Source organism: Pipra filicauda, unplaced genomic scaffold (assembly GCF_003945595.2).
Source record: "Pipra filicauda isolate LSUMZ 115617 unplaced genomic scaffold, ASM394559v2 scaffold141_size4267151_pilon, whole genome shotgun sequence".
NCBI lineage: Eukaryota > Metazoa > Chordata > Aves > Passeriformes > Pipridae > Pipra > Pipra filicauda.
Window position 1 is genome coordinate 1464133 of NW_024103896.1, and position 26100 is coordinate 1490232.

At 40.7% G+C, this 26100-nt stretch overlaps 1 protein-coding gene across 2 annotated transcripts in view; it reads right to left on the minus strand.

Moving 5' to 3' along the window:
- Window positions 1-11353: 11353 nt before the first annotated feature.
- TMEM135 (transmembrane protein 135) overlaps window positions 11354-26100 on the minus strand; it is a 172628-nt gene continuing 157881 nt past the window's right edge. For both annotated transcript variants that reach the window (XM_027744610.2, XM_027744609.2), the window contains 6 exons: window positions 21613-21780; window positions 18991-19054; window positions 18205-18281; window positions 16513-16611; window positions 15324-15391; window positions 11354-13710 (listed from right to left, as the gene is read on the minus strand). In XM_027744610.2, coding sequence (XP_027600411.1) covers window positions 13578-13710; window positions 15324-15391; window positions 16513-16611; window positions 18205-18281; window positions 18991-19054; window positions 21613-21780 — 609 coding nt within the window. In that variant the 3' untranslated portion in view covers window positions 11354-13577. The remainder of the gene's footprint in view (window positions 13711-15323; window positions 15392-16512; window positions 16612-18204; window positions 18282-18990; window positions 19055-21612; window positions 21781-26100) is intronic.

The following is a 26100-nucleotide window of genomic DNA, read 5'->3' on the forward strand; positions in this document are numbered from 1 at the left end:
GGAAGGCTCTGGAGCACAAGTCTGATGAGGAGCAGCTGTGGAAGCTGGGGTTGTTTAGCCTGGAGAAAAGGAGGCTTGGGGGGACCTTCTCACTCTCTACAACTATCTGAAAGGAGGTTGTAGCCAGGCGAGGGTCAGTCTCTTCTCCCAGGTAACAAATATTAGAACAAGAGGAAAGATCCTCAGGTTGCACCAGGGGAGGTTTATTAGACTGGATATCAGGAGAAATGTCTCCTCTGGTCATGTGGGCATACACTGGAAGAGGCTGCCCCGCAAAGCAGTGGAGTTACCATCCATGGAAGTGTTCAATATCATGGGTGGATATCAGTTGTGGATATGGTTTAGTGGTGAACATGGTGGTTGTGGCTTGATGGTTCGACTCAATGATTTTAGAGGTTTTTTCCAACCTAAACAATTCTATAATTCTATGATATAATAAATAATCTTGTAAGTGTTTCCAGCTGTGCATAATCGTTCAGGGTATTTCATTGGTTGGTTGCTTGACTTGAGACCTCCTCAGGGAGCCTGATCTTTAGGGCACAAGGAATCAGTATTGATTGCTTGATAAATTTCATAAAAGGTTACCCCTGGATTTTGTAGAAATAAATAAAGAAAACCTTCCAGAAGTTTGGGAAGGGAAGTTTTGCATTTTACTTGTTAATTGTTTCCTTAATGTAAGTTCAGTTTTATGAATACCTTTTGCTAATCTGCTGCCTAATTTTGAAGGAAGTCAAGGCAGCATAGATTGCCAAAGACTCTTTCCAATGACTTTTCGCACCTCAGCTCTAGGTATGTACTTGGAGGGTGCAAACAGTTCTTCAGGATGGGTATAGCTGTTGATGCTTGTGCCAAAGTTAAGATCCTCCACCCTCTGGGTCATTATCACAGCACCCAGGTGTGTCCCCATTAGGCTCTGGGCACCCAGGAGCCGCTCAGCAAGCTGGGTCACTTGGGCCAGCTGCAATGGTACCTGGAGGGATGAACCAGACCCCAGCCATGTCCTGCAGAGGACCCAACTTATTCAGGGTGCAGGAGAGGCAACAGTGGGAATCTCAGGCTCGACACATGAGCATCAACCAGTCCACGGTGGTGGGGCTGAGCCTGTGCTTACACCCTTTGCTGGAGCAGCCACCGTGGAGGACTTGGATCTGGCTTAGCACTGTTATGATGAAGTAAGGGAAGGTCTTGTACCAAAACCTCACAAATGAAGTGCAGCATAGCAGACCCAGACCTCAGAAATACTTCTGGGGTACTTTTGTTCTCATGTGAACTCCAGCTCAGGGGTTCATCCTGCAACAATAACAGACAACTCCTCTCCCTCCTCCCATGATGACACTAACCTTTGTCTCAGTGTAGCCCTGCCATGGGCAGACCAGGGCTTGTAGACCCAGGTAGTGGTGGCTCACTTCTGTCTGGGGGGTTCAAGGGGACAAAATGCAGCACTCACTGCACTGAAAAACGCCCCAAGATCAAACCCACTGGTACTCCAGTACCTACCATGTGGGGAAATCATCTGGTGAGAGCATCTGTCCTGCCCCCCAACACAGCTCACTGACCAAATGCATCTAGGCAAGTCAGATCTCTGCTTTTTGGTGTGTTATCAACAGTTGCAAATCATGTGTTTTTATGGTCATTACAGAGTGAGAGTGAAGATTTCTAGAGTTGGGTGGGCTCCAGGTCCAGCTCACACACTCAATAGAACCCAGCTCCTGCTGGAGTGGAGTCCTTTCCAGCTGCATCAGGCAAAGCTGCATCCAGAGCAAAACCTATTTCATACTTCTTTTCTCAGCTAGAGACAACCCAAAAATCAGGAGATAAAATTTTGGTCCCAGGGAATTCAAAGACTTCAACAGGGCAGAACTTGATGCAAAAAATTCTTCTCAAAGATAGTCTGTAGAGATGGAACAAGGAAGCATGAACTGGTGGAAGAAATTAGTCTGATCATCATTTGTTTGCCAGAGGTAAGTTAGCTCTATGATTTTAGTTTCTGTTGTTCATTTGTAATAAAGGTAGCTTTACCAGAAAAAGACTGGTATCAACCCTCAGCAGTACAGGTTTTATAAGGCATTGATGGGAGAGTAATATGTACGCACTTTATTAAAAATGTGCTTCCTTTGTATTCATTTGATTAAAAAAGAAAATCAAATGTCCCTTCTCACTGTAGCATCAAATTAAATTACATGAAGGAAAACTAAGCAAAGTCAGCAGAGCCCCAGACCTTTTGTTCCCCACACTGTGATCATCTGCATGTGTCTATATGCCTAAGGCATCTCATGGCATCAAAGCAATTAGGGATGTGAGAGATTCCTGGGTGTAGAGTTTTGGAAACATGTTTATTGATAGGGAGATATTTCTTGCCTTGGTATCTGAGCACAGCGAGGACTCCTCACCTTCCAGGGAGAAGCCCAAGCAGAAAGCAGGGCTGGATCTGAATGTTCATGACATGTTCACGTATGCAAGGGCTGTGTGGCTGGAGAGTACAAGCAACTGAGTCTGTAATAAGAAACTATATTTTCTTCAGTTCTTTCAACTGGAGCAAACCTCTAAAAGGAGACAAGAGCAGAGGACAAATCCCATGGCGTGTTGCAGGCATGTTGCAGGTTGGAAGGGTGAGCTTCTAGAGTGTCTGGATGAGAGACTTGCTCCTTTCCTCTCCCTCTCCTCTCCCTCTCCTCCCTGTCTCTATTTAGACTATGCAATTTATTCTGCCTCCTGGTTTTGTTGGCACAAAACATATTGTCTTCCCTTTGGATTTTAACACAGGTCCACACAGCCCATCATCAGCTTTTTAGAAATCTCATATGTGTCATGAGGGACTGCTTTCCCTCACAGGGAGGGGGTTTAAGGGCAAAAAATTTTGGTTTAAGGGCAGAAAAGGTATTTCTGTTTAAAGAAAGAGTAAAAGGATGTTGATGAGAACAGAGTATGTCCTCTCAGCAAGGTTTTCCCTCTGAAAAATTAAAATGCTCCTTCTGTGCTTCAGGATATACCTCTATGCTCGATATCATCCCTGGGAAGGTCTTCTCTGGACAAGGAGGGAGGACAGAGATGCCTCTGCTGCTTCCAAACACCCACCTAAGCAGCCCATGAGGGTGAGCCTGCCTGAGACACACTGGCTGCTGTGCTCTGAAGCCTGGATGCAGCAGAGACCACAGTCAGCATGCGCCTGTTGCAAAATACATGTAGGTCTGTGAACTTCCCAGTGAATTTTCAGTGATTTCCAGAGAGCGGACCAAGGGGCGAGTAAGAGGAAATGGGCACATCCATCTTTGTTCCACACGCATCCGGTCTCCTCCCTTGCTTTGTCAGTGCAGTAAATTATGGAGGTCAAAGCTATAAAATACATATCACCCTGTCTGATCCTGGCTCTTGGCAAAGCAGCACTACTCCCTCCTAGAAAGATTGCCCACAGGAGAAATGTGTTTATGTTCATTACTGTTTCAGGCAATTAATTTGCAGCCATGCTAATGAATCTGAGAGGTCTTTGCCCGATTTCTCCCTCACTGCCAGGTACTTGTCTGTCTAGGCAGAGTGTCTAGCAAGTAATTTCTCTGCATATCTCCTCAGGCCAATGGGAAACTCCATGAGTCACTTTCCTCCCTTTCAACAGCAGTAAGCGACAACTAGGAATCAGAAACTTCCTGTGAAAACAAAGGGACAAAAATCTTGCCTTGGCAAGTCTAAATGACAATGAAATCTTTGCCAATCTGCCAGCCAAGGTTTTCATGCCTCTCCACTGAGCCCTTATTGCTGCTCTCTGCAACAAGCGCAGCAGCAGTCCCTCGAGAGTGCTGGAGATGTGTCCTGTCCCTCCCCATAGAATTATGCAATCATTAAGGTTGGAAAAGTCTTTTGTGATCATCGAGTCCAATTGTTAACCCAGCACTGCCAGGTCCACCACTAAACCATGCCCCTAAGCAGCACATCTACAGGTTTTTTGAACACTTCCAGGAACCACTTTCCTCAGCAGCTTGTTCCAATGCTTGACTGCTCTTTCCATGAAGCGATTTTCCCTAGTGTCTAGTCTAAACTTCCCCTGGTGAAACTGGAGGTCTTTTCATCTTGGCCTATTGCTTGTTACTTGGGAGAAGAGATCCACTCCCTCCTGGCTACAAGCACCTTTCAAGTACTTGTAGGGAGCAAGAAGGTCTCCTTTGAGCCTCCTTTTCTTCAGACTGAATACCTCCAGCTTCCTCAGTCCCTTCTCATCAGATCTGTGCTCCAGACCCTTCCCCAGCTCCTTGCCCTTCTTTGGACATGCTCCAGCACTTTAAGTTCTTTCTTGTAGTGAGAAGCCCAAAACTGAACACAGGATTCAAGGTGTGGCCTCACCAGTGCCAAGTACAGGGGGACAATCACTGCCCTGGTCCTGCTGGACACACTATTGCTGATACAGGCCAGGATGCCATTGGCTTTCTTGGCCACCTGGGCACACTGTTCAGCCACTGCCACCCAGCACCCCCAGGTCCCTTTCCACTGGGCAGTTTTCCATGCCCCTAAACCAAAGGGTGCCTGGGACTAGAAACAGGTGGGCTCTAAACCCTGATTTGTGTGCAAGCTCCTTGATGTTTGTTGGCCAGGATCAATCACTACACAGCCAGCAGGTCCTGGGACGTGTCCAGGAGTTTGCACGGGTCAGACCTCATTCCCTCTGGACTGTTTTCTTGTTGCCTCAGAGGTCTAGCCTTGGCAAAGGGACCCTCATATCCCTGTTGACATGTGGAAGGCAGGAGGCTTCTCATCACTGTCACAGATGAGGTGTGACACACACACATGAGGAAATCCATACAGGGGAAGTGGCAGCACAGAAGGTCCTCAGAGTTCTTCACATCTGAAAAGACCCCAAAAATGGTAAGTTAAACTGCAGCTGGGGTGGATTTTGAGAATCGTGGTTTGAGATGGAAGCCCTAAAAATGGAGAATGAAACTCCTAAGTCATTTAGGAGTATAATCTGTGCTCTCATCTACTGCAGGAGAGACCAGACAGGAGCAGAGGGAGATCTTTCTTCCACATGATGCCATAAAGTGCTTTAATTGTCTAGTCTTGGGCAAAATTTCTCAAGACAGCAAGCAAAAGGTCACTCTTTCCTTATCGCACAGAAAACTTTTAAGAATCAAGGACTCAAAGAAAGATTTGTTCTAAGGATCTGAGCTAAAGACTGAAAATATGGCCTCAGCTCCCTCAGGCTCCAAAGAAAATCACTTTGCATTGCTACACATGCTGTTTTACTTGGACTCACTCTCATTTTTGTGAGAATATTCTCCTCCCTCCCCAATTTATTAAAGCAAAATAATTTAAAACTAACTCATGGAATCAAAAATTAATCCCATGCTGAGTAGTATTTTGATTGCTGGAGCAAGCAGTAATTCCTGCCCAGCATCCCTGTCTGTGTAAAGATCAAAGCCGGCATTACAGTCAAAGACATCCTCAGCTGAGAAGGGCAGCCCCACTGCTGCTGTTCCCAGCTGAGCAAGAAGGCTGAACTCGCCCTGTTGAATCATCTTTGGATTTTACATGCCCTGGAGCAGAGATGCAGATAATCTTCAGCAGCTGTAAGTTACTGTGGGATTGAACAAGGACCATGAGGGTGAAGGGGGACAGGCAGGTGAGCAGAAACTCCAGCTGAGGTGAGAAAGACTTCAGCATTTGGCTTCCCACAGGAGCACTATGAAGGCTGTTTTCCAGGCTCCCTCTCTTTCCCAGACATACGAAGCCTGAGGTCATGCTTACAAACAGCTGACCATCAGAGACTCCACAGAGCTCAATTCCCAGGCAGGCTAGCATGTGAAGGGCACTATCAAAAGGGGAGGTGTTCCATCAGAGCAGCTTTGTTCTATGTCTTCCACATCGTGTGGTGCCACTGGGCATGGCTCTGATGGCAGTGGTGAGTCTGGCTCAGTCGTGTTGGCTGGGACTGGTCTAATCCATCCAGTCCCTGGCTGACTGCAGTAGTTCCTTGAGAAACAGACTCCAAGCCATCAGAGGAAGCCTGTGGTGGTGAGTGGCCTTGGGCTCAATGATCCCGAGTTTGTTCTTGTGGCCAGTGGTTTCCTGCCCAGATTCCAGCAGGCTGTGCCTGGGCACATGAAGCTGCTCTGCTGCTGGTCCCATCCACAAAAACACGTATGAAGGGTGATGTCTTTTGACCCTAGTAAGCCTGCAGACATGAAGTAGAGATATTTAGGCACATACCACCTTTTTGGCTTCCCTGACATCCCCTGCACGAGCAACACTGTTTTGTTTTTGGGATCAACTGTAGGGATTGAGTTTATGTTTCACTGAAGGTTGACTAAACAGGATTTCCAGGACACATTTGCTGGCAATGTGACCCTGAAGAGGATTTATCTGAACCATTGTAGAAAACCAACTGGATTTCTTCATCACCCTTGGTGTATGAGCTGGGAAATCAAGGCCATGTGCCCTCAAAGATGCTATCAAGGCAAAATCTGACAACCCATCACAGAACAATAGGGTTGGCAGACACAAGAGCAGTTGTGCCAGAGCTGTCAAGCTCTCTTTCCGAATGTGACCAAGCAAAATCCTATTCCAAGTCACCCTGATGACAGACCCACCTTGGCTGAGAGTAGTGAAAAGTGCATTAATAATAAAATTGGGGCTGCAGCCCAGGAGGCCTCAAGCAGCTCCATGCAGATGACCAGTGCACTCTCACAGGAGACCCCCAGCCAGAACGCCTCGAGTTGCCTTTACCCCCAAGAAAGTAATATTCCCAGAATGATGGGAATTTTTCACATGGGCAGATAGTTATAGGACAAGGGAAATGATTTTAAACTAATAGAGCAGAGATTTAGATTAGATGTTAGGAAGAAAACCTTTACTGTGAGGATGGTGAGGCACTGGAACCGGTTGCCCAGAGAAGTTGTAGATACCCCAGCCCTGGAAGTGTTCAAAGCTGGGCTGGATGGGGCTTTGAGCAACCTGGTCTAGTGCAACGTGGCCCTGCCCATGGCAGGGGAGTTTGAACTAAATGATCTTTAAGGCCCCTTTCAACCCAAACCGTTCTTTGGTTCTCTGATGGGGCTGACACAGAGCACTGGGTAACAGAAACACAGAGGGACTAAGTAAAGGCACAGGGACAGGACCACCTTTTTGGGAGGCACTACTGAATATGAGGCTGGTGGAAATGCACCTGTTTTCCACCATGACTCCATAAGCCCTGAGCACTGTGGGCATCAGCCAGGGTACGTTCTTGGAGTGGGGAAATATACCCACCTGGTGGATCTCTCACCAAGGCAATGAGAAACAGTGAATATTACTGCTTGCAGAGAGATCATATCCTTCCAGAGACAAAGGTTGGTGCCTCTGGTGTCTGACAAGCTGTAATGGATTGCCAGTGTCCCACCAGTCCTGCTAAGCAGGGCTATGGCCAGGCAGTCCTGGAAGGTGACTTTTGTCCAAGTGACCATTCCTCATTATAGAGTACTCAAAGTTCCTCTAGGCGAACATTATGTACCGATAATACAGTCTCAAACCCACACAGCAGAGATGGCAATGGGGTGAGAATTGCACCTCATGATCCAACATCTTTTGTAAGTCTTTGGGTGTAGTTAGTCACTTTTTCAACTCCTGCGAATGGTCACAGAAAAGGTGTTCCTCAGTTGAGTTGCACGTCATGGTGAGGGGGAAAGTTTCTTTTTTTTTTTTTTTTTAATTTGCTTTAAATCTGCTTAAGTTTAAACTTTGCTTGGTGCTGCCAGGTCTTACACTGGAGGAGGTGGTGAGTGCCTATCCCACAGTGCTGTAGAGGAGACTAGACCTCAGCTCCATACAACCAGTGCTGTCAGCTGAGAGCTGTCCCCCCTCTCTGCACAGGGCCATGGGCACCATCCAGAAGGGGTCACAGGTCATCCAGGGGATCACTTTCTGACTTGGTTTCAAATTGCCTAAAGGATATTATTTTCTGTTTCCAAGGAGGAGCAAGAGCATCTCAGTGCAAGGTGGTTTGAGATGTTCAATCTGCTTATCAATACAATCACAAGTGAATTGGGCTGGAAATGCCTGGGTTTATTTTTTTTTTTCACAGCCAATAGACAAAGAGCAAAACATTTATGGGTTGTTTAGAATTTTTTTTCTACCTTTGTTTCAATTTGGTGCAAGCAGCAGTGTTTTAATGTGAGACTCTCCCATCAGGTCTGTTCACTTCACCCTAACCTGTCCCTTCTTGCAAGCTTTTACTGCCTGCAATGGGAAAGCAGGTTTTCACTCTAAAATACTAGGAAAATACAAAAAAAAAAGCCCTGCCTTTGTCCCTGACCCTGTGTGATTAGGTCTTCTGTAACCTTCAAGCAGTCCTGGGAACAGTCCCATCAGCTCCTGCTCCAACAGCCACAGCAATGTTTTTATGTCTCTGTTGTGGCAGCTGAAGGGAAAAAACATCGATTGGATTCCACTGGCATGAGAAGATTAATCATTCGCCTGGATTTCCAACCAGACTCTTCCACCCTGTGTAAAATCTTGGCATTAATATTTAAAATTCTTCTGACTGCTCTATGTTTTAATTAGCAAGTGGAAAACTGCCTGACGTTTGCCAGGAAAAAAAAATCCTTAAGATCAAAGTAGTCTCTAATTCACATTTCTGCTTGCCACATTCAAAGAAACATGTTGGTAAAACAAGTGTCGTCTGATGAAGATAGAAGGACATAATCATTCAGCTGCAAAAGCTGAGTGCTGTGTCCTGAGTGATGTGATCTCATTTCAATGTGATTTAAGGCAAGGGAGAGCACTGGGTGATTTTGCCAGTACATCCACAATGTCAATTTTAGGCTTCTTATGGGGGAAAAATTATTCTCTTAAATCTTACTGTTAATGTATCATTCAGGATCTGCTATTAAATAAGAAAACCTGTGAAACTGTGTAGCTCAAGGGAAAGTGTCAAATTCTTCTATTGCATTCTCAGAGGTGTGGGGGAAAATGTATTAGTTTTGTAAAAGGAGGAGACTTGTGAGACAAACCCCCAGTACACAAATTGAGTAACCTGCAACTACCCACCAGTGCTGGATCCACCCAGGTGCAGCACAAGGACTGAGCTGGAGTGAGGGAAATAGCAGTTTCCTTGGGTAAGGCTACACTGCTAAGAAAAGTCAATCTGGAAATGACAATCTCCAGACTGGTATTTAGGCACAAAGCTACAGACACCAAAACAACTTTGCTGCCCCCAACTGCATTTTGCTACATCCTGCCCTCTCTCCCTAGTCCTGTGCTTCTTCTGCATCACAGTGAGGATTCATAACCCTGATGCAGAATCTTAGAATAAGGTAAGTTGATAAAGACCTCTAAAACCATTTGACTCCAGCCATAGACAGCCTGGGCCCTGCCTCCACTCCATGTTAAATAGAGTTGTAGGAAAAAATCCTAAACAAAGTAAAAGCTCAGTATAAGCATCACTGATTTTCTTGGTGTCTTTTTGTGCCTTGTCAATGCACACACACCCAAGGACCACTTGCCCAGAAATATTTCCCTATAGCAGGTTTGGAAATTGAAGCTTCACACAAGCTGTCCAAAATTTTTAACTCGCTGAACGTAGGGCTGGGTTCAGAACACAGCAGACTCCTCTGCCTGGGATGTCACCAAGTATCTGGAAAAAAACCCTTCCCATGTCCTCAAAAAAAATGCGAGAGCATGGTGGCTTGGAAAGGGAAGTTCTCAAAGGGGAATGACCCAAAAAGTTTTCTGAAAATTATTTTTGAGTCTTACTGGCATTTCTCAGAAATGTCCCATCTGAGCAGCGTCAGTTAAAAGGGTCCCAGTTCTGCTATAAGAGGTGTACGAAGCTACTAGAACAGTTTGTCCATATTATGGAAGGCATCTTTATTCTCCTTGTGTTTAAGAAATGATGGGGAGCATGGACCTAGTTGACCACACAACAGAAACCTGTATTTTCTGAGAGCAGCCTTGCCTGGAGAGATGTCACCTACAGAAGGCAGAGCTGTGATTGTTCTGGAGACCCAGCTGTGAGGCAATACAAGGACACTCACAGTTTTACCCTCAGTAGTGAAACTGCTCCATCTACACCGAAGGAGATCTGATGTTTACTCCTCTTCCTCATGAACAGAGATGACATTATCTATAAAACCTAAAAATCTGTTATTGTAGGCACTCTTTGCTTTTATTATTAGCTTTCTAAAAGATGAAAATTTCTATGTGCCTTCACGCACTCCCTGGTGGAAGTATCTACCACACAGGAACCCAAAAAATCTGCAGTAATCTCAGCCTTGTGCTAGATTTAAATTGATTCTGAAAAAAAAAAAAACAAACACTTCTTTAGTGGAGGATTCTCCTCAGTGGCAGATGTCAACATCTTCACCATCACGTCCAACAAGGTGAACGATGAAGGTCTGCAATGGAAGCAAACTCATACAGCCTGAAAAGCAGCTGAAAGAGGGCAGGCAAAGCATTTTAATGATCATCCATCATTAAAGAAAGATTGCAACCTTTGCTGTGGGATTTTCCACATATATCTTAGTCAGGCCAGAATGTCATGGATTGGGAGGGGAAAACTCAAATCTGGACTGCTGAATTCCACAGCTTCTAGAGTAGCTCTGCCAACCAAAACCCCAGGGTGGCAGCAAAAGATGGGTACATGGGGGAACATCCCTGCCTGCCTACTCCCTTGGGCAGGAGCAAGCACTGCCCTGGATGTCCAGTGAAGGAGCTGTTCCAGAGTAGAAGCAAAAGGAGACACCCAAGGGCTGTCACTGCAACTGATAAGACAGAAGAGAAGACAGGGGACAGCTAACACTGGGTGGACAGAGTTGAGGGAGAGATGAAGAACTAAGAGAAACTGGGGCAAAAGGCTGCTGACAGGGAATGTGAGGGTCTGGGTGCAAGATGGGGACTACAGCCACAGAGTGAGATGCACAGTAAGGGCAGCAGTGGGGATGGAGAGGAACTCCAGAGCAGCCATACATGCAATCAACCTCAAGGAAAGGTGAAAAAATTGCCTGCCACAGGCGTTTGCTTCTGGGGACCACAGATAGGGCATCAGCCTCCTGAGATGCCTGCAGGGAGCCAAGCACTGTTGCCCTGAGCAGACTCCCTAAGGACATACAACCCTCTATCACAGAACTGTGACGTTCCAGGTTGACCCACCACTTCCCACCATTTCCTGAACAAGCCTCCCTCTGTATTTCCCCTTGCAAAATCAACTTTTGCAAGAAGTTTGATGTGATCAAAGAGGCACCCATCAAATGATGTAAAAAAGTAACCAGTCGTGCCACATCAGGTGGCAGAAAATGCTGCCATTTCAGTCCCTTCCCATCCAAACTATTGTATGACCCTATGACTCTATTTCACTTACAACTCCAGGGAGCTTATTAGTAACAACATGGTCAAAAAGTCACTTTTTCAAGCAGCAACTCTTTATTATTGGGAAGAACATTAGGACTTTATTTTTTTCTCTTACATATATTCAATTTGACTAAAAATAATTTAAAAAATTTTAATTTATTTTTATATTACATGAGAATAACTCAAAACAAGGACTGTGAATTTTGGAAGCAAGAAACATAGACAAAACTCTTGTTTAGCTGCTGAGATGTAGTTCTTGGATTTTTTTTCTCAAAAAAAACCTCAAATAGAGAAACAATCACAATTGTCATTCCAGTGAAGAAACTTAATCCATCTATAAAATATCTTTAAGTTTGAGAATGGTATATAGTTACACTAGAAAGTATTCATAATATAGCATGTGAGTTTTAATATACCACCTAAAATATATAGCTTCTCAAACTTTACAAGGTCAAATATTTCAGACCATATTCCAGTGGAAAAACACTACAAACCTATTACAATCATTTTAAAGATCTTGTTGAATTAACTTTTATTTCCTTTTGAGGAATTTTAATATAATATTTCAAGCAATAAAATATTGCATACAAACTAGCTTGCCAAAATTTATTCACACTAACCTGGACAACCACTGTTTTAAAGGATGAAGCACCTTTAGTAACAGTGATAAAGCATCACTGTTAGTGTAGCTGATGAAGAAACAGATTTTGTGCACAAATTGGTACAATTTTCACAACAATTCTGTAAATCTGATAAAAATTACTGCATATTCTGTATTCAATTAACTGGAATTAAAATATGCTTATGTCTGGGGCAGGATTACAGTGTTACAAGACGATGAGTCTATTAGTCCAATTCATGTCACTTGACAAAGACTTTCAATAAAAGACTGATTTCTTCTTCTTTTATTTTTAAAATACATGCAACCTACTGCAATTTCAATTCCCTGGCTTATCTTGCCTCTTTTCAGCTGAGTGTGAATATAGTTCATTTTTTCATTAAGTTCTAGGGTAATGAACATCATTCAGCATCACCTGAATGGATTCTAAATAAAAAAAGCCCCAAAGAGGTTAAAAAAAAAAGCGGCAATTAGCACATCAAGGTCTCACTTTAGAAGACAAATCTGCAGAAATACACACGGTAAAAATGAGATGGACTTTGTGTAGGTAGTTATTTGCATTGAGTACCATACCAAATTCAATGTAACTGTGCCAGTCATGGCTGTCTGATGGCCTGATGCAAAACCATTCTTCACCGAGTACAAGGGAAAAACACTATTAATACGATTGTCAAAACTGTTCTCTTGTAACAGTCTAACCTCAGGGGTTAGCTCTCTTCTAAAGAAATGCTTGAAACGCTGGCTGGCGTTGCAGCCTGACAAACAACCTGATGCCATCTAAGGAGACAATGTCAAGCCCTTTTAAAAATAAACATTTCACTTCAGTATATTTGGGGGGGGGTGTTGTTTTGTTCTTGGCTTCTTTATTTTTGTAACTGTCTGCTGTTTCCAGCACCATCTCAGAGGCTGGAATGTTTCATTCCTTCCTCTGCCAGTTTGTCCTTTTCCACTTGGCAGATGCTGACCACCACACCCACTGCTCCTCGGAGCACAGCAGCCACCAGGACCGCCTTCTTGTTTTCCTTGTCTGTTATCTATATCATCAGTGGAATTTACAGCCCTGGAATGTGATTTCTGAATCAATATGTATTTTCTTATCCTAAGGAATGCCTTATTTTGCAACCACAGTTGTGCAAAAATACTCTAATTTTAACTAATGAGTGGGTAGTGGCTCTTTTGAGACAAATCAGTGATGCAATTTAGAAAACCACGCAGGCATTTTCACCTATTTCTAAGACCAGGTAAAATTTTGGACCTAAACTATGCCAATTGTCTTTCTTTCTAAATTAATAATTACTTTTAGTTTTACCAAGAAATGTTCTGTTGGTATGAACTACAGAGTTTTTGAAATTATGATGCGTATTTATGTTTTACTTCTCTAAATATATTACTCATTTGTTTAATTCATTCAGGATTCTACCATACTGTCAACCAATACAGTAATCCAAAAATATTTTCTGCTTATAGAAGGGGTTAAATCACTAAGCCACACCTTCCTGCAAAGCTGCAGTATTTTCGATTGGTAAAAAGCATTTCTCATTGAAATAATACTGAAGTGGAGCCCTAGCCCTCCTCCATACATACGACTGTCAAGTTAATTAACTTTTCAGGACAAAATGCTAATCACATTCAATGACGAGCCAGGTTGTTGTGTTCAAGACAGCTCCAGCGGTAGCTCTGGTGGCACAACTGTGTATCTTGGGTCAAGCTTAGGTGTGAAATCCTTGAAGTTCTTAGATGCTTCAGTGCCAAATACATCTAAAACTTTTCTGTTCATTAGAGCAAACCTGGAAAAGAAAAGACAAGAGAGTATGAATGCAAGATTAATTTACTTATGAAAAAAATAAAATCATTGTTAAAATTATTTCACTTCATAAAAGGCTACCAAAACCTCTGAAATACAGGCTACAACCTGCACTGTTCAGAGATCGCAAGTTTTTCACATCAGGCAATAAAGATTTAAAAAAAAAATAATTTACAAATGTGACTAATAGTCTTTGTGTAGGTATACTTCATATAATGCAACTTGAGAAAAAGGGGAGAATCCCTTTCGACTTTTAACCACAAAAAAAAGGTCAAACCAAAATGTACTACTGTTCTCTCTCATTCCAGCAAAGCAAACTCTAGACTTGCCTATCCAAGTCTGGATGACAATTTTATGGGTGTTACAACATATTTCCATTTTGTTACTCTTCAAAACCATAGACTGAAAAATTTATGAAATGTCAAAAGAAATTGCCTCTATGAAGAGAGCGTCAAAATTACTATTACAGAGATTTGCTTCAGATAAAATAAATGGGCAGAATAGAATTTCTTTTCCCTCCTCTCTTTCACCTATGGTAAGCTTAGGATTAAGACAAGATGGAAAAATGCAGACAAAACTGGATATGTGCACTAACATCATCCCCTGTATCATGTTTGTATGGCCTCAGAGGCTGCCTGCAGATGGCCTCCAGGCATCCCAAGGAAAACTTCCCACTACATCTAGCAATGCATTCAGTCATCTCGTGTGTGTACTGTGCCATGGGGAGTGTAGGTTCAACATGGTCCAGGGATTGGCCTCTAATTTCACTTCTATTTTTATAGTCCGGTGAGTTTGCTGTCACAACAAATGTTACCTTTTACATTCCCATTCATAAACTGATCTACATCAAGATCTGGATGCCATTAAGATCAAGATGTTTCCACCACATACTGCACCAGTATAACAGTGTACACTTCACTAAATTGTATTTTTATAAATCAGTTACAGGAAAATGTATTTTAAAAAGAAAAATTTTTAGATCCCTGCAGCAAATAATAGACAAAATATCCAGTTAAGATATTAAAGTGTAAATTTATGATTATGATCAGCGAAAATTTTTCATTTTTCAATTTTTCATTTTTCCAGGGGGGGGAAAAAAATAATCCTTTTCCAACTGAAACAGATGTCCTATAAAAAACTACTGAAACTTTAAAGTATTCTTAAGAGACATTCCAACATTTCCAGTAATGCTTTTAAACACAGAGTAATTCCATGTTGTCGATCACTGCACATAGTGAGTGATTTCTTCAACATGTATAGTTGTTTACTGGATTCTTCATATTCCACTGAAATCTGAAAGCATTCCACCCTCCAAGTGAATTATAGATAAAAAAGGCTTCAATTAAAACACTCATCTGCTGAAGAGTCTTCACAAGATTTAAGTCTTTACTCCTGTCATTAGATTAAACCCAGCAATGTTGCTTCAGAGCAAAGAACTTAAAGTGTACTGGAAACCATTTGAAAAGTGAAGTAAATCCTCAGGAAATTAGCCCTTATGTACTTCTATGGCTCTGTTGTTGACAGTGAATGACACAGAAAGTTAAATGTGATCAGTGACATGTTTAGACAAGCCATAACACGCCCCTGATTACATACCTGCCCTTTGTTAGTCGTAAAAGAAATTTCCAGTATGAAGGTCTCAGGTTCTGAACTTCCATGACAGCCTGCAAGGAGAGGATTCTATCAGAGACAGCTGACAGCATCAGGCAAGAGCTTCGTCTGCTACATTATGTTGCCAAAACTACCAAAGGATTTCTGTGGAAATAACTTTTACTGCTTTCTGCTGAATTCAATGCTCTGTGTGACCTCCACCAGCACAGACTGATATTCCCAGAAGAGTATCATTTACAAGTGGTGGCAATTTAATTACATCTCATTGCAGAGAAAGCAACAGCAATCATCAGTCTTATGTACATGATTTTGCACTTGTAGATGCAAAATTTACCTGCTACTTTGTACCCTACCTACTCTGCATTTCGTGATCTACCATTTCCTGTAGTCATATTTATATTCAACGTTACATTATCTTAAATAATGTCTTATAACCAAAATCCTTGTCTTCTCTCCATTCCATTACTTTTCCATGTCACTTATGAATATAGTGAATAACAAACATCTCGGCATAGATCCCTAAGAAAATACATATACAGATAGTTATGGAGGTCCAGAAAACATGCAGTGGGATGTTTCAGCAGAAATAGAATAGTAATTTGTGTACCATTGAAAAGTTGCTTTTCCAGCTGATGCAGAGGATAAAAGGACTGAGGATACAGGCATGGAACTGACTTCAGAAGTGCAAAAGCTTGTTTCAAATGTAAAACTTCAGGTTTTTTTACTATTTTTTTGCAGATTTTTTTTCAACTAGGCAATTAATTCAATAACTTCAATTAATTCAAGTCAGTTGAAAGTCAAAGCTTTCAGTTGATCTAAAAACCCATAAAATACTCTATTGTATTGTTTGCCTTGAGAAACTGTCCTTTCATGTGCTTATGAAAGTCTATACGTGTATTTTCATCTTCTGGGTCAATGCATTTTAAGATCCTTTCCAAAGAATTCAATGCTTTGTATAATATATTCAGCTATAAGCATATGAGAAATTGAGTCCCAGAAATGACCTTTCCACAGTGACACTCAAAAACAGGATGCAGGAGCCCCGATTCACAGCATTTTGCTGCAATCACACCATCACACCATCTTTTCTATATAACCGTGTTCCTGTGCTCCTCATTTCATTCAACTTTTGACTTAAAGAACTTGATGTTCTGTTAGAAAATGACATACTTACTGCCTGAAAGCATATCGATGTAGAAATGGCATAGATGATGCTGTCTGCATGAGGAAAATAGGGAACCTTCCCTGCTTCAATGCCTTTAAAGTATATAGTCTATAAAAATAGACAAAAAATGCTGAGTAAAACAAAAGTAACTTTTTACTTTTTATTTCACGATTTCAAAAAAAAGTCAACATTATTAACTATGCCGATATATTTTTTATATGTCCACAAACGTGAAATTGATTGAGATAACTTATAGAAGTTATCCAAGATCAATCTAATAAGAAGTTATTAATGCATAGAACAGGACTAGCAACAGCTTGGGTGTTAGAGATCCTAAAGACAAAAAAGGGAAAGTTTCCTCTATTAAATTCTTCATTTTAAAAAAGCAAAAGAACAATGCTATAACTATTCCAACAAAGTGAATATTCACTGTTCTTAAACAGCTTGTAATCACATACTTTACTTTCTGAGAAAACATGTAAAGTTTATTTTCCTGAGCACAGCTTGACCTTGCAAAGCAGCACCCGCCTCTTTGGTCAGTTACCCTTGGCTTGCATAAGATGATAAAAGTAGTTTAAAAAAAAAAAGGAAAGAAACAACACACAGCACTTTCCTCATTTCATTGCAGCCACGATGTCTCAAAGTCCAGAGAAAACCATGAGCAATACAAAATAATATTGTTTTTTTACAACTGGTATTCTAAAAGTCAATATGGATAACCCAGAATTCTTTTTATATCACCAATATCTGAACTACCTTCAGAGCTTTGTCTAGGATAACAAGGAGCAGGAATAAACAGAGAATATCTCCCATTTTTATGTTTAATTTTATGCATAACAAAAAAAAAGTTCCTTCTATTTATGTTCTTTTAAGTGAACTCTGCTCTGGTAATGGAGATGGATAAATATCACTAGGGAACGAGGCCCTCAAGGTCTGCCGAAATATGGGATTCAGGATGATGCATAGTAAGAGAACATTCTCAACTCATTCCAGTGGTGCCGTTTGGGGAATAATCATGACTAAGTCTTGATCTTATGGAAAAATCACAGTAAGAAATCAAACGCTGGTTAGCAAATTATAATCAAGATATCCAAACCCTATAACTTCTTTTTTGTCCTGGGCTCCTAATTTTAACAAGTTCATAGAAATAATTCAAGCTTGAAGATTAGTAATTAGAACAAAGTTCATTCCAAAGCTGGGAATTCAATCAGTTGAAGCACACTGACAAACAACTCCAGCTATAGACTAAAATCTAAGCCATTTTGAGTTATCATAAACCGCTGAATGCCAAAATTAGGGAACAAAGGCAGGAAGTTAAGCTGTAGCTTTTGGCAATAAATCTGCAATTAAGGACTAGGTCTGATTTATGTTTCTGGCAGAACAGACATTCTTGGAACTTTCAGATTTAAAAAATATGCAAAAGCTACAAAGCAAAGGGTTATCAGGAGATTAAGAAAATTCATGGAGAATATACATGGAGACCAGTGGATAAAGGACTTTTAAAATGAGTCAGAGAAAAGAATATAAGAAAGAGACCCCATGGCAGCAATGCCTCTTGGCACACATCAGGTACTGAAACACACCGTCACCACACAACTTTGTATTTTACTGGAATTGCCGGACAAAGCCTATGAAGTTCATTTCCTTTTTTCTGCCTTGAGAAAATAGATGAAGACCTCTGTTACAAGGATAATAACTTACCTCTACTAATTTGGACACCAGATACATAGAGATAGTTGTACTTTTGTAAAACATCATAGAAATCCCTGCTAGACACCCTGTAACAATTAGAAAACAAAAGCACTGTTACTTGAGTTGCTGTTGCGGTAATGTCAGCCCAACACACACTGCACAAGACTATTTATTTCTGTTACTACAACACAGTTCAGTGATCTTCCTGTGCTGCCTGTCCAAATATGGTTTGTGTCATTAAAAAGTTTTGAAACTCTGAAACAAATCTGTACTTCAGTGTTCAGGAGTATGGTATCAAACTTCTCTCTTCTTTTTGGAATAAGAGACCTCTGAGGTTCCAACACATGACAGATGCACAAACAGCAGGGAAGGGCCTGCACCACCACAGAAATTTCATGGCAAAAGGGTTCTTCTTTGAACCCAGTGGAGCCCATAATTTCCAATGTGTATTCTGTCACATATGGAAGAATTACTATTTGCACCTCACATCTCTCACATCTCTCTCACATCTCTACAGTTGAAAATTAAAGGACATGTCTATATTTGTGCACACAGTGACATACTGTTCTTAGAGCTGACCATAAACCCCACACCATTTGATTGAATTTGCCTTACAATTTTAATTGCAACCCTTTCTTTGAAGCTACTTGAAACATCACTGACACTTTGACACAATCATGATGTACACAGTCCTATTTTCAGCACAGAAGTCTGAAAAGGGAATGGGAGGACAGACAAGATGAGTATTTGCAGAGTCCCAACACAGGCAAAATAAACTGCTTTTCATGGACTCACCAGCTACAAGTGCATGAAGCTCATCATCTAGGTTCCGGACCCAGCGCAGGAAGCAACTTGTGCCCTGTAGGTGAAAAGAAAGCAGGATTAGCCCCATAACATTCATAACACACAGTCTGGAGATATAACTCTATAAGCTAGTGATACAGCACACAGTATGAATTAAGAGTGTAGCGTGATAAGAGTGTAGTGTGATAATATCCATAATCATAGCGTCATGGAATGGTTTGGGTTGGAAGGAACCTTAAAGATCATCTTGTTCCAACCCCCCCTGCCATGGGCAGGAACACCTTCCACTAGATCAGATTGCTCAGAGTCCCATTCAGCCTGGCTTTGAACAGTTCCATGGATAATGCATTCTTCTACTTGATAAGACTGCTATAATAGAAGGGAATTTAATTGATATGGAGGCAGCAAACTTTCCCATTGTAAGAGGTTTGTAAGAGAAATGTAAAATCACAATTGTAAATCTCTTAAGAGCTGTAGAAACTTTCATTACTGGGACATGTTCTGTCTGATTCAGTAATCCTCTTTACCACATCAAGAAACGTTGAATTACATCAACAAAAACATAAGACATCAACACAACCAAAGAACAATCTTTAAAAGCACTGGTGATACTAAAGTCAGAGAGTTGGACACCGTACCCAAAATATTTCAGTGTTTTAATTTACAGATTACCACTATCATTTTTTTCAAAATCAGAGAGCAGATCAATCTAATTTGAATACCAATCTAATACCAAAGCTAATCTTGAATTCACATCATCTTCATTTGCTGTAGCTGCCTAGACTCTTTCCCATGATAAAGGCTGCTTTCAATTACACACCAAACCCCTTGAGATTTTTCCATACATCCAATAAATTCTGGAACCGCAAAAACATATTAACCTAAAAAAATTAGAACTGCATATTCCTTCAGATTCAAAATGCCCCACGCACTTCCCTTCTTTTTGTCTGTGGTCCAATTTTTTTGAGTGAATAGAATCTCTGCTGCCCTACATGCTTATCTCAATCCGGAAAAAAAAATATAATGCAACCCAGATCTGTGTAAGTTATGAAATGCAACCAATAACATACAGTAGAATCATAGACTCATAGGACCATTTAGCCTGCAAAGGTCATTTAAGATCATCAAGTCCAACTGTTAACTCAGCACCCACCAAGTCCACCACTAAACCATGTTCCCAAGCGCCACATTCACACACCTTTTGAACAGCTTTAGGGGTGGAGATTCCATCACTTCCCTGGGTAGCCTGTTCCAGTGCTTGACAATGCTTGCAATGAAGAAAGATTTCCTACTATCCAATCTAAAACTCCCCTGGACAACTTGAGGCCATTTCCTCTTGTCCTGTCACTTGTTATTTGGGAGAAGAGGATGACCCCTCTCTGGATACAACCTCCTTTCAGGTAGTTGTAGAGAGTGAGAAGGTCCTCCTTGAGCCTCCTTTTCTCCAGACTAAACACCCCCAGTTTCCTCAGCCACTCCCCATAAGACTTGTGCTCCAGAGCCTTCACCAGCTCCATTGCCCTTCTCTGGACATGGTCCAGCACCTCAATGGCTTTCTTGTAGTGATGGGTCCAAAATCAAACACAGGATTCGAAGTGTGGCCTCGCCAGTGCCGGTAATTAACAAATAGTAAATACAGGTAAGAGTAGGTCACCCTCATAAAATGAGCATCTGTAAGACTAAATTACACTTAGCAAAGAGCTTTTAAAAACACCAAAGTCTTTTCAGCTTTTCCAATTTAAGTTTTTTTTTCTCTAAAGGTTCTGTTCTTAAAGTTTGAGCAAAAATTTAATTTTCAAATAAACTTCGGACAGCCTATTTGCATTTTGCCATCAAAAATTTTAAACTCTGGAACCTTATAAATTCTTGTATTTACCTTTAATAATACAGAATGATCATAACTTTGCAGTGTGAATAAAGTGGCAGGTGAAAAATTGCAAGTGTGATTAAGAATATAAAAGTCCAAAAGCCACTTCAGCACTGCACTGTGCAATGTATTCTGCCTTAGGGCATGTGCCTTGCCATCTTCTCTTTTGGCATAAATAAACATAATTAGATTAATTCCAACAATAATATATGAATACATATCAGTTCACAATCTGTCATCTTATAATAGTGTAGAAGGGCAGACTTCCAAGCTGTAAGTGCAATGTCTCCTCACTATGCATTGTATGTTCTGCAATTTCCTGCTATTTAGTGTCAAATAAGAACTCCAGATATTTGAGCCAACAAAATCTGCAAATGGCTTCTCTCTGGCAACACTGCCGCTACTGCAGTCACTACTTGTGTCTGCCCTAAAATGCTTTTGTGTACCAGATTTCTTTTTGAAATCTGAATGCACTTTCTCTGAAGTACTCCCTATCACCTGATCTTGAAACAACACTGCAAAATCCATCTGGTTTATCTGGAAATGACAGAAAAAAAACCCAGGATATGGAAGACTAGTTTTCTGTTTACAATTTGATTATTGCAATAGCATAGAATTTGTCAGTCACATGCTGTAGCAAACAGCATCAGTACTATCAAGCAGCTGGACTTTTTAGCTCTTTGTGATATTCTGAAAAGTGAAATAAAAACCATGGCATTTATCATTTCTGTATGCTATACACTCACTTTGTATATACTGACGAAAGATCCCAAAAAAGCTCCAAGCTGGAAATTTTCCTTGTTGTAGAAGAGGGAAAATAGCCGTGATGGTTGTGTAAACAGATGCCGGAAGGTGGAAGGAATCCGAAGGCAACACTGGATCAGGTAACCAATGCTAAACATCCTAATGAAGCCCTAGAGAAAAGAAAGAAAGATTTTGTGGTAAGAAACCATAAATTCAGAAAAAAGGAAAAGCAAAAGCATCTACAGAAAGACTTGTTTTTGACATCGAGCCATTTAAAACCCACTCTGCAGAGAATACGTAAAAATGCATAAATGTTTCCCCATTCCTCGTTCCCCTGTAAAATAGCAAAAGCAATAAAATCACAGACAATTGACTCCTCTTTAATTTCTATGGATTTCTGAAAGGCTTCAAGGGAGAAACTCTTTTTCTCTTCTACTCCAAAATTCTGTTCTTTGAAATAATCCTGATGACTTCATTTCCAGATTACTGACCAGCTTTTAACCACAAATGTGTTTATAGAGGAAAGCGATGCGGTGGAAAAAAAGAGCACTTATACACTCAAATGTCTGGAGAAAACACTAAGGAGGAGAAAGTCCACCAAAAATAAATTTCAGAAAGTGTGAGAATTAGAAATTAACCCTGGTGGTTTGGCACAGACTTTCCTTGCCTGCAGAAAGGGAAAGGGCAAAACTGGGAGTTTATGTGCAGAGCTGCTGAGAAAGGATAACATGGGTTCCAATGAATTTACTTACCACTCCACCTTGGATACAGATCTGCTTTTTCTTACCTTTTCACAAAACCACACTGACTTTTTCTTTCTATATTATTCCCTCTAGTTTCTCTTATAACTTCCTCCAATGCTTCCTATCATTATTCTTACCCTATGGTTGAACTTTTCTATTAATTCTGAATAAAATCTCGTTTTGGGTTGGAAGATGCCTTGCATGAAAACTATCTGTGCACTCACCATTGGCAAATAAGGCAGGCACCTTATTCAATTCCAGTGACAGGCACAACTGGCAGAGGGTCTGAGCAACTTTTCAGGCTCAGAAACTCACACTATTTTTACCTCCTGCAGAACTTCATAATACATCATAAAGCTCAAAAAATTTTATTGTGGTTAAACATCTAGTAATAAACTCTTCCTGAAGCAATTACTCTCTGTGGTATTCAATAAGTGGTTTATGAGAATCAAGTAGAAGAAAATACATTCTGTCATCCAATAATCCAGTAGCACTTTTTTTTTGAATGAAAAATTTCCATTCCTTCATCTGTTACTCTTAAAGTTACGTAAATTGTACATATTGCACAGCTCATTCTGTAATGAAAATGCCTACCAAAAGGTATGTGAGATAGGCAGGGTGTAAATGTGCTGTGAATTTCGTGTAGTTAAAATATCACAGTTAAGATGAACATATATTTGCACCTAAAATGAAGAGGTACCCCATGACATAGTACATAGCTCTCATCTTCCAAAGAAAGGCATAATTATGATGCCAGGTACCATTATACAAAAACAAAGTCCTAAACCCAGCAGTTATGAACAAAACCCAAAACAAAATCACAAACAACAGAATGCTATTTATGACATTTTTACCCAGGAAAGGTGACTCTGATGGGGTGAGGAAACATCTAAATTTCAACCGAAAACACTCAAATGTATCCCTGATTTTATTTCTATTAGTAGCCAACTTAGAAGTGCTAAACTGAACCATGAGGTTTAATGCTGATGTGCACAAAGCAGTGAGTATTGCACAAAATCTATCTATTTAGCTCATTACATCTACCAGGTATCACACTTACTGGTGTTTGTTTCAGAGTCACAGGAAGTATTGTATCTTATAATTAATGTACGATATTGTAACTTTCGCCTTCCATAAGAAGGCCTCAAAGAAGAATGGAGGTAGAATACAGGAAAGCACAGGCAGGACTCTATAATAAACATAAGTGAGAAAAGAAAACTCTGCTAAGAGCCATTTCTCCACAGAGATTTTGAGATGGAAATCAAATCAGCCAGAAGTAGCAGCACAGTGTAATGTCATATCTCCAATACTGTTGAATAAAACTTTTTTCTGCTTTTGAGAAACGAATTTCTTAATAATACAGTCAAGATATTGGCTTTAACTCAAATTCAAAAAAGCATGTGTGCACATAAAGAGAGTTCAGTAACATACCAAAACCTCAGACAACCTGTTGTAATACATTAGGAACTAGTTAAGGTATTTAAAATTAATTAAGATAATTAATACTTATTCTGGGTATACAGCAGCCCATGTTCCTTCAAGAGACAGAACACTGAGACTACAGTCATCAGAAAGTAATGTCAGAAAAGTTGTGGCATCCCTGGAACTGCTCACGGTCAGGTTGGATGGGGCTTTAAGTAACCTAGTCTAGTGCAAGATGTCCCTATCCATGGCAAGGGGGGTTGGAACGAGATGATCTTTAAGGTCCCTTCCAACCCAAACCATTCCATTATTCTGTGACCTATTTTGTGGTTATTCTAGTTATTAGTAAGTTGGGAGGGTTATCCGGTCCCATCTGCAGCACCGGCAAAAAAAATGGACAACTGGACTTCTACTGCTGGCTAATGTCTCCTCACTGTAATTGAGTGGAATCCAAAGAAGGAAAAATATTGTTTGACTGCTTCTGGCAGCTCTTTTTAGACATTTGCAAAACCAAAGCTTTTTAAGTATTTAGTTTGAAGGGAAGTAAATGAAATCAGGTGGTACATCACTACTGAATGTTACATAAAAGCTATTATGGATGATGTCAACTAGCTAATGGACATTTAAATATGAAGAGGAAGAGTACTCCTGAATATCCACTTTCTGCCCTGCTCCCATGTTCTTTTAATCATTAACATGTCTCCCCCCTCACCTAAGAAAGGACAGAGAGAGCAATGTGGGGCTGGTCTACTATAATTTAAGAAACTCACAAACTGAAATCAAATTTGGGGCTCTCAACTAGAGTAATTCAACAAGACTAACTCCCATCTCTTTTTCACCCTTCCATTTTAAAGCCATTTCAAGCTTATTATATTCCATAATGGTCAAATCACCTCTTTACCCATGAAGTCTCACACACATTCTTCCAGCAGACTATGAGTTTTCCACAGAGAAGAGGCATCCGTTCCATGATGAGCACTCTAACAAAAATCCTTAGTTGTTTGCTCTAACTGTGCTTGTAAAATAATATAATGTTATGGCAGTACTTACAGATTTGAATGCTAAGCATGCAGCACAAGACGTATAAGGATTTTGTGTGATATTAATAAAAAGCTATGAAAGCAAGTCTGGACTAATTGTAGTTAAGAATTAATTACTGTAAAACACGCCTAAGTAATGAAAGACAGCACTTTTACTATGTAAATAAGCGCAGCAGACTGAAGTTATAGTGAAGCACCATGAAAAAACAGATGCACACTGGGAGATGCTACCATCAGCAGAGATCTGGACATGCAGCATATCAAATTTGCATAAAATCACTCCTGCTTAATTTTAATCTTTGTTTTGAATATAATATTCATTGCAGTCTTGGACATTGATTCTGAAGGCCAGACACTCGGTATCTACGGGGAAAACAGAGTACCCTGCAGATGGAGGCACAGGAATGTTTGCTCCCCAGAGGATTCTGACCTGACCAAACATAAGCATTCAAGAGATGGGAGACAAAATGGGCCAGGAGGCACTGAGCAGCAAACATACTGGGCAAGGTACTGAACACGCACAAAGCAAATGGAAAGTCTGTGTCCCCAAAGATGTTATGCTTTGAAGAAAAGAGCCCATGAATGAAACATTAAGTGGACTTAGACAGTGATGACAGGTTGTAAAACTGTAATTTTATTCTGGGTCTGTTAAATATATGTCATACTTACAACAGAAAAGTGACATAACTATCCTGAACTATTCATGACTGTTCTACTGAATATTCTCATCAGAATTCAGCAGAATGTTAAGCACCATCTCAAATTCTATCAACTCCAGCACAACTTATATCCATGTTACACCATGGTATGCCAACACACTGCAGTATAAAAAGAGTGTTAACACAACAAAAAATCATGATGTTGTTAAACACACATGAATACATGTTGTACTACATCTATTCTGATGCTAAATTTAAGCATGGCGTTTCTGAGATAACATTAACTGTATACAAAATTTTAATTTAAAAGAGTTATTTTTGAAAGTAATATACGTCAAAAGCATCTGAAAATACTCAAATCCATTTTTGCTGCTCCCTATATAAAAACAGGTCAACTATTAAGTGATTGAGATTGTCTGGAGTCTTACCAACTCCTAAAACAGGCATAGCAGGTGGTACCACCTGTGCCAAACCAACGTCAGCCAAGGCAAATCTCTGCACAGTGCTCCTCTGAAAAAAAATGCGCTGATCACATTAATAATGGAGGATGAATTATACCACCAGAGATAAACAGCTCTTCCTGGGTGCAGCAACTGTGACCAATCTCTCGTTACCCCAAACCCTTA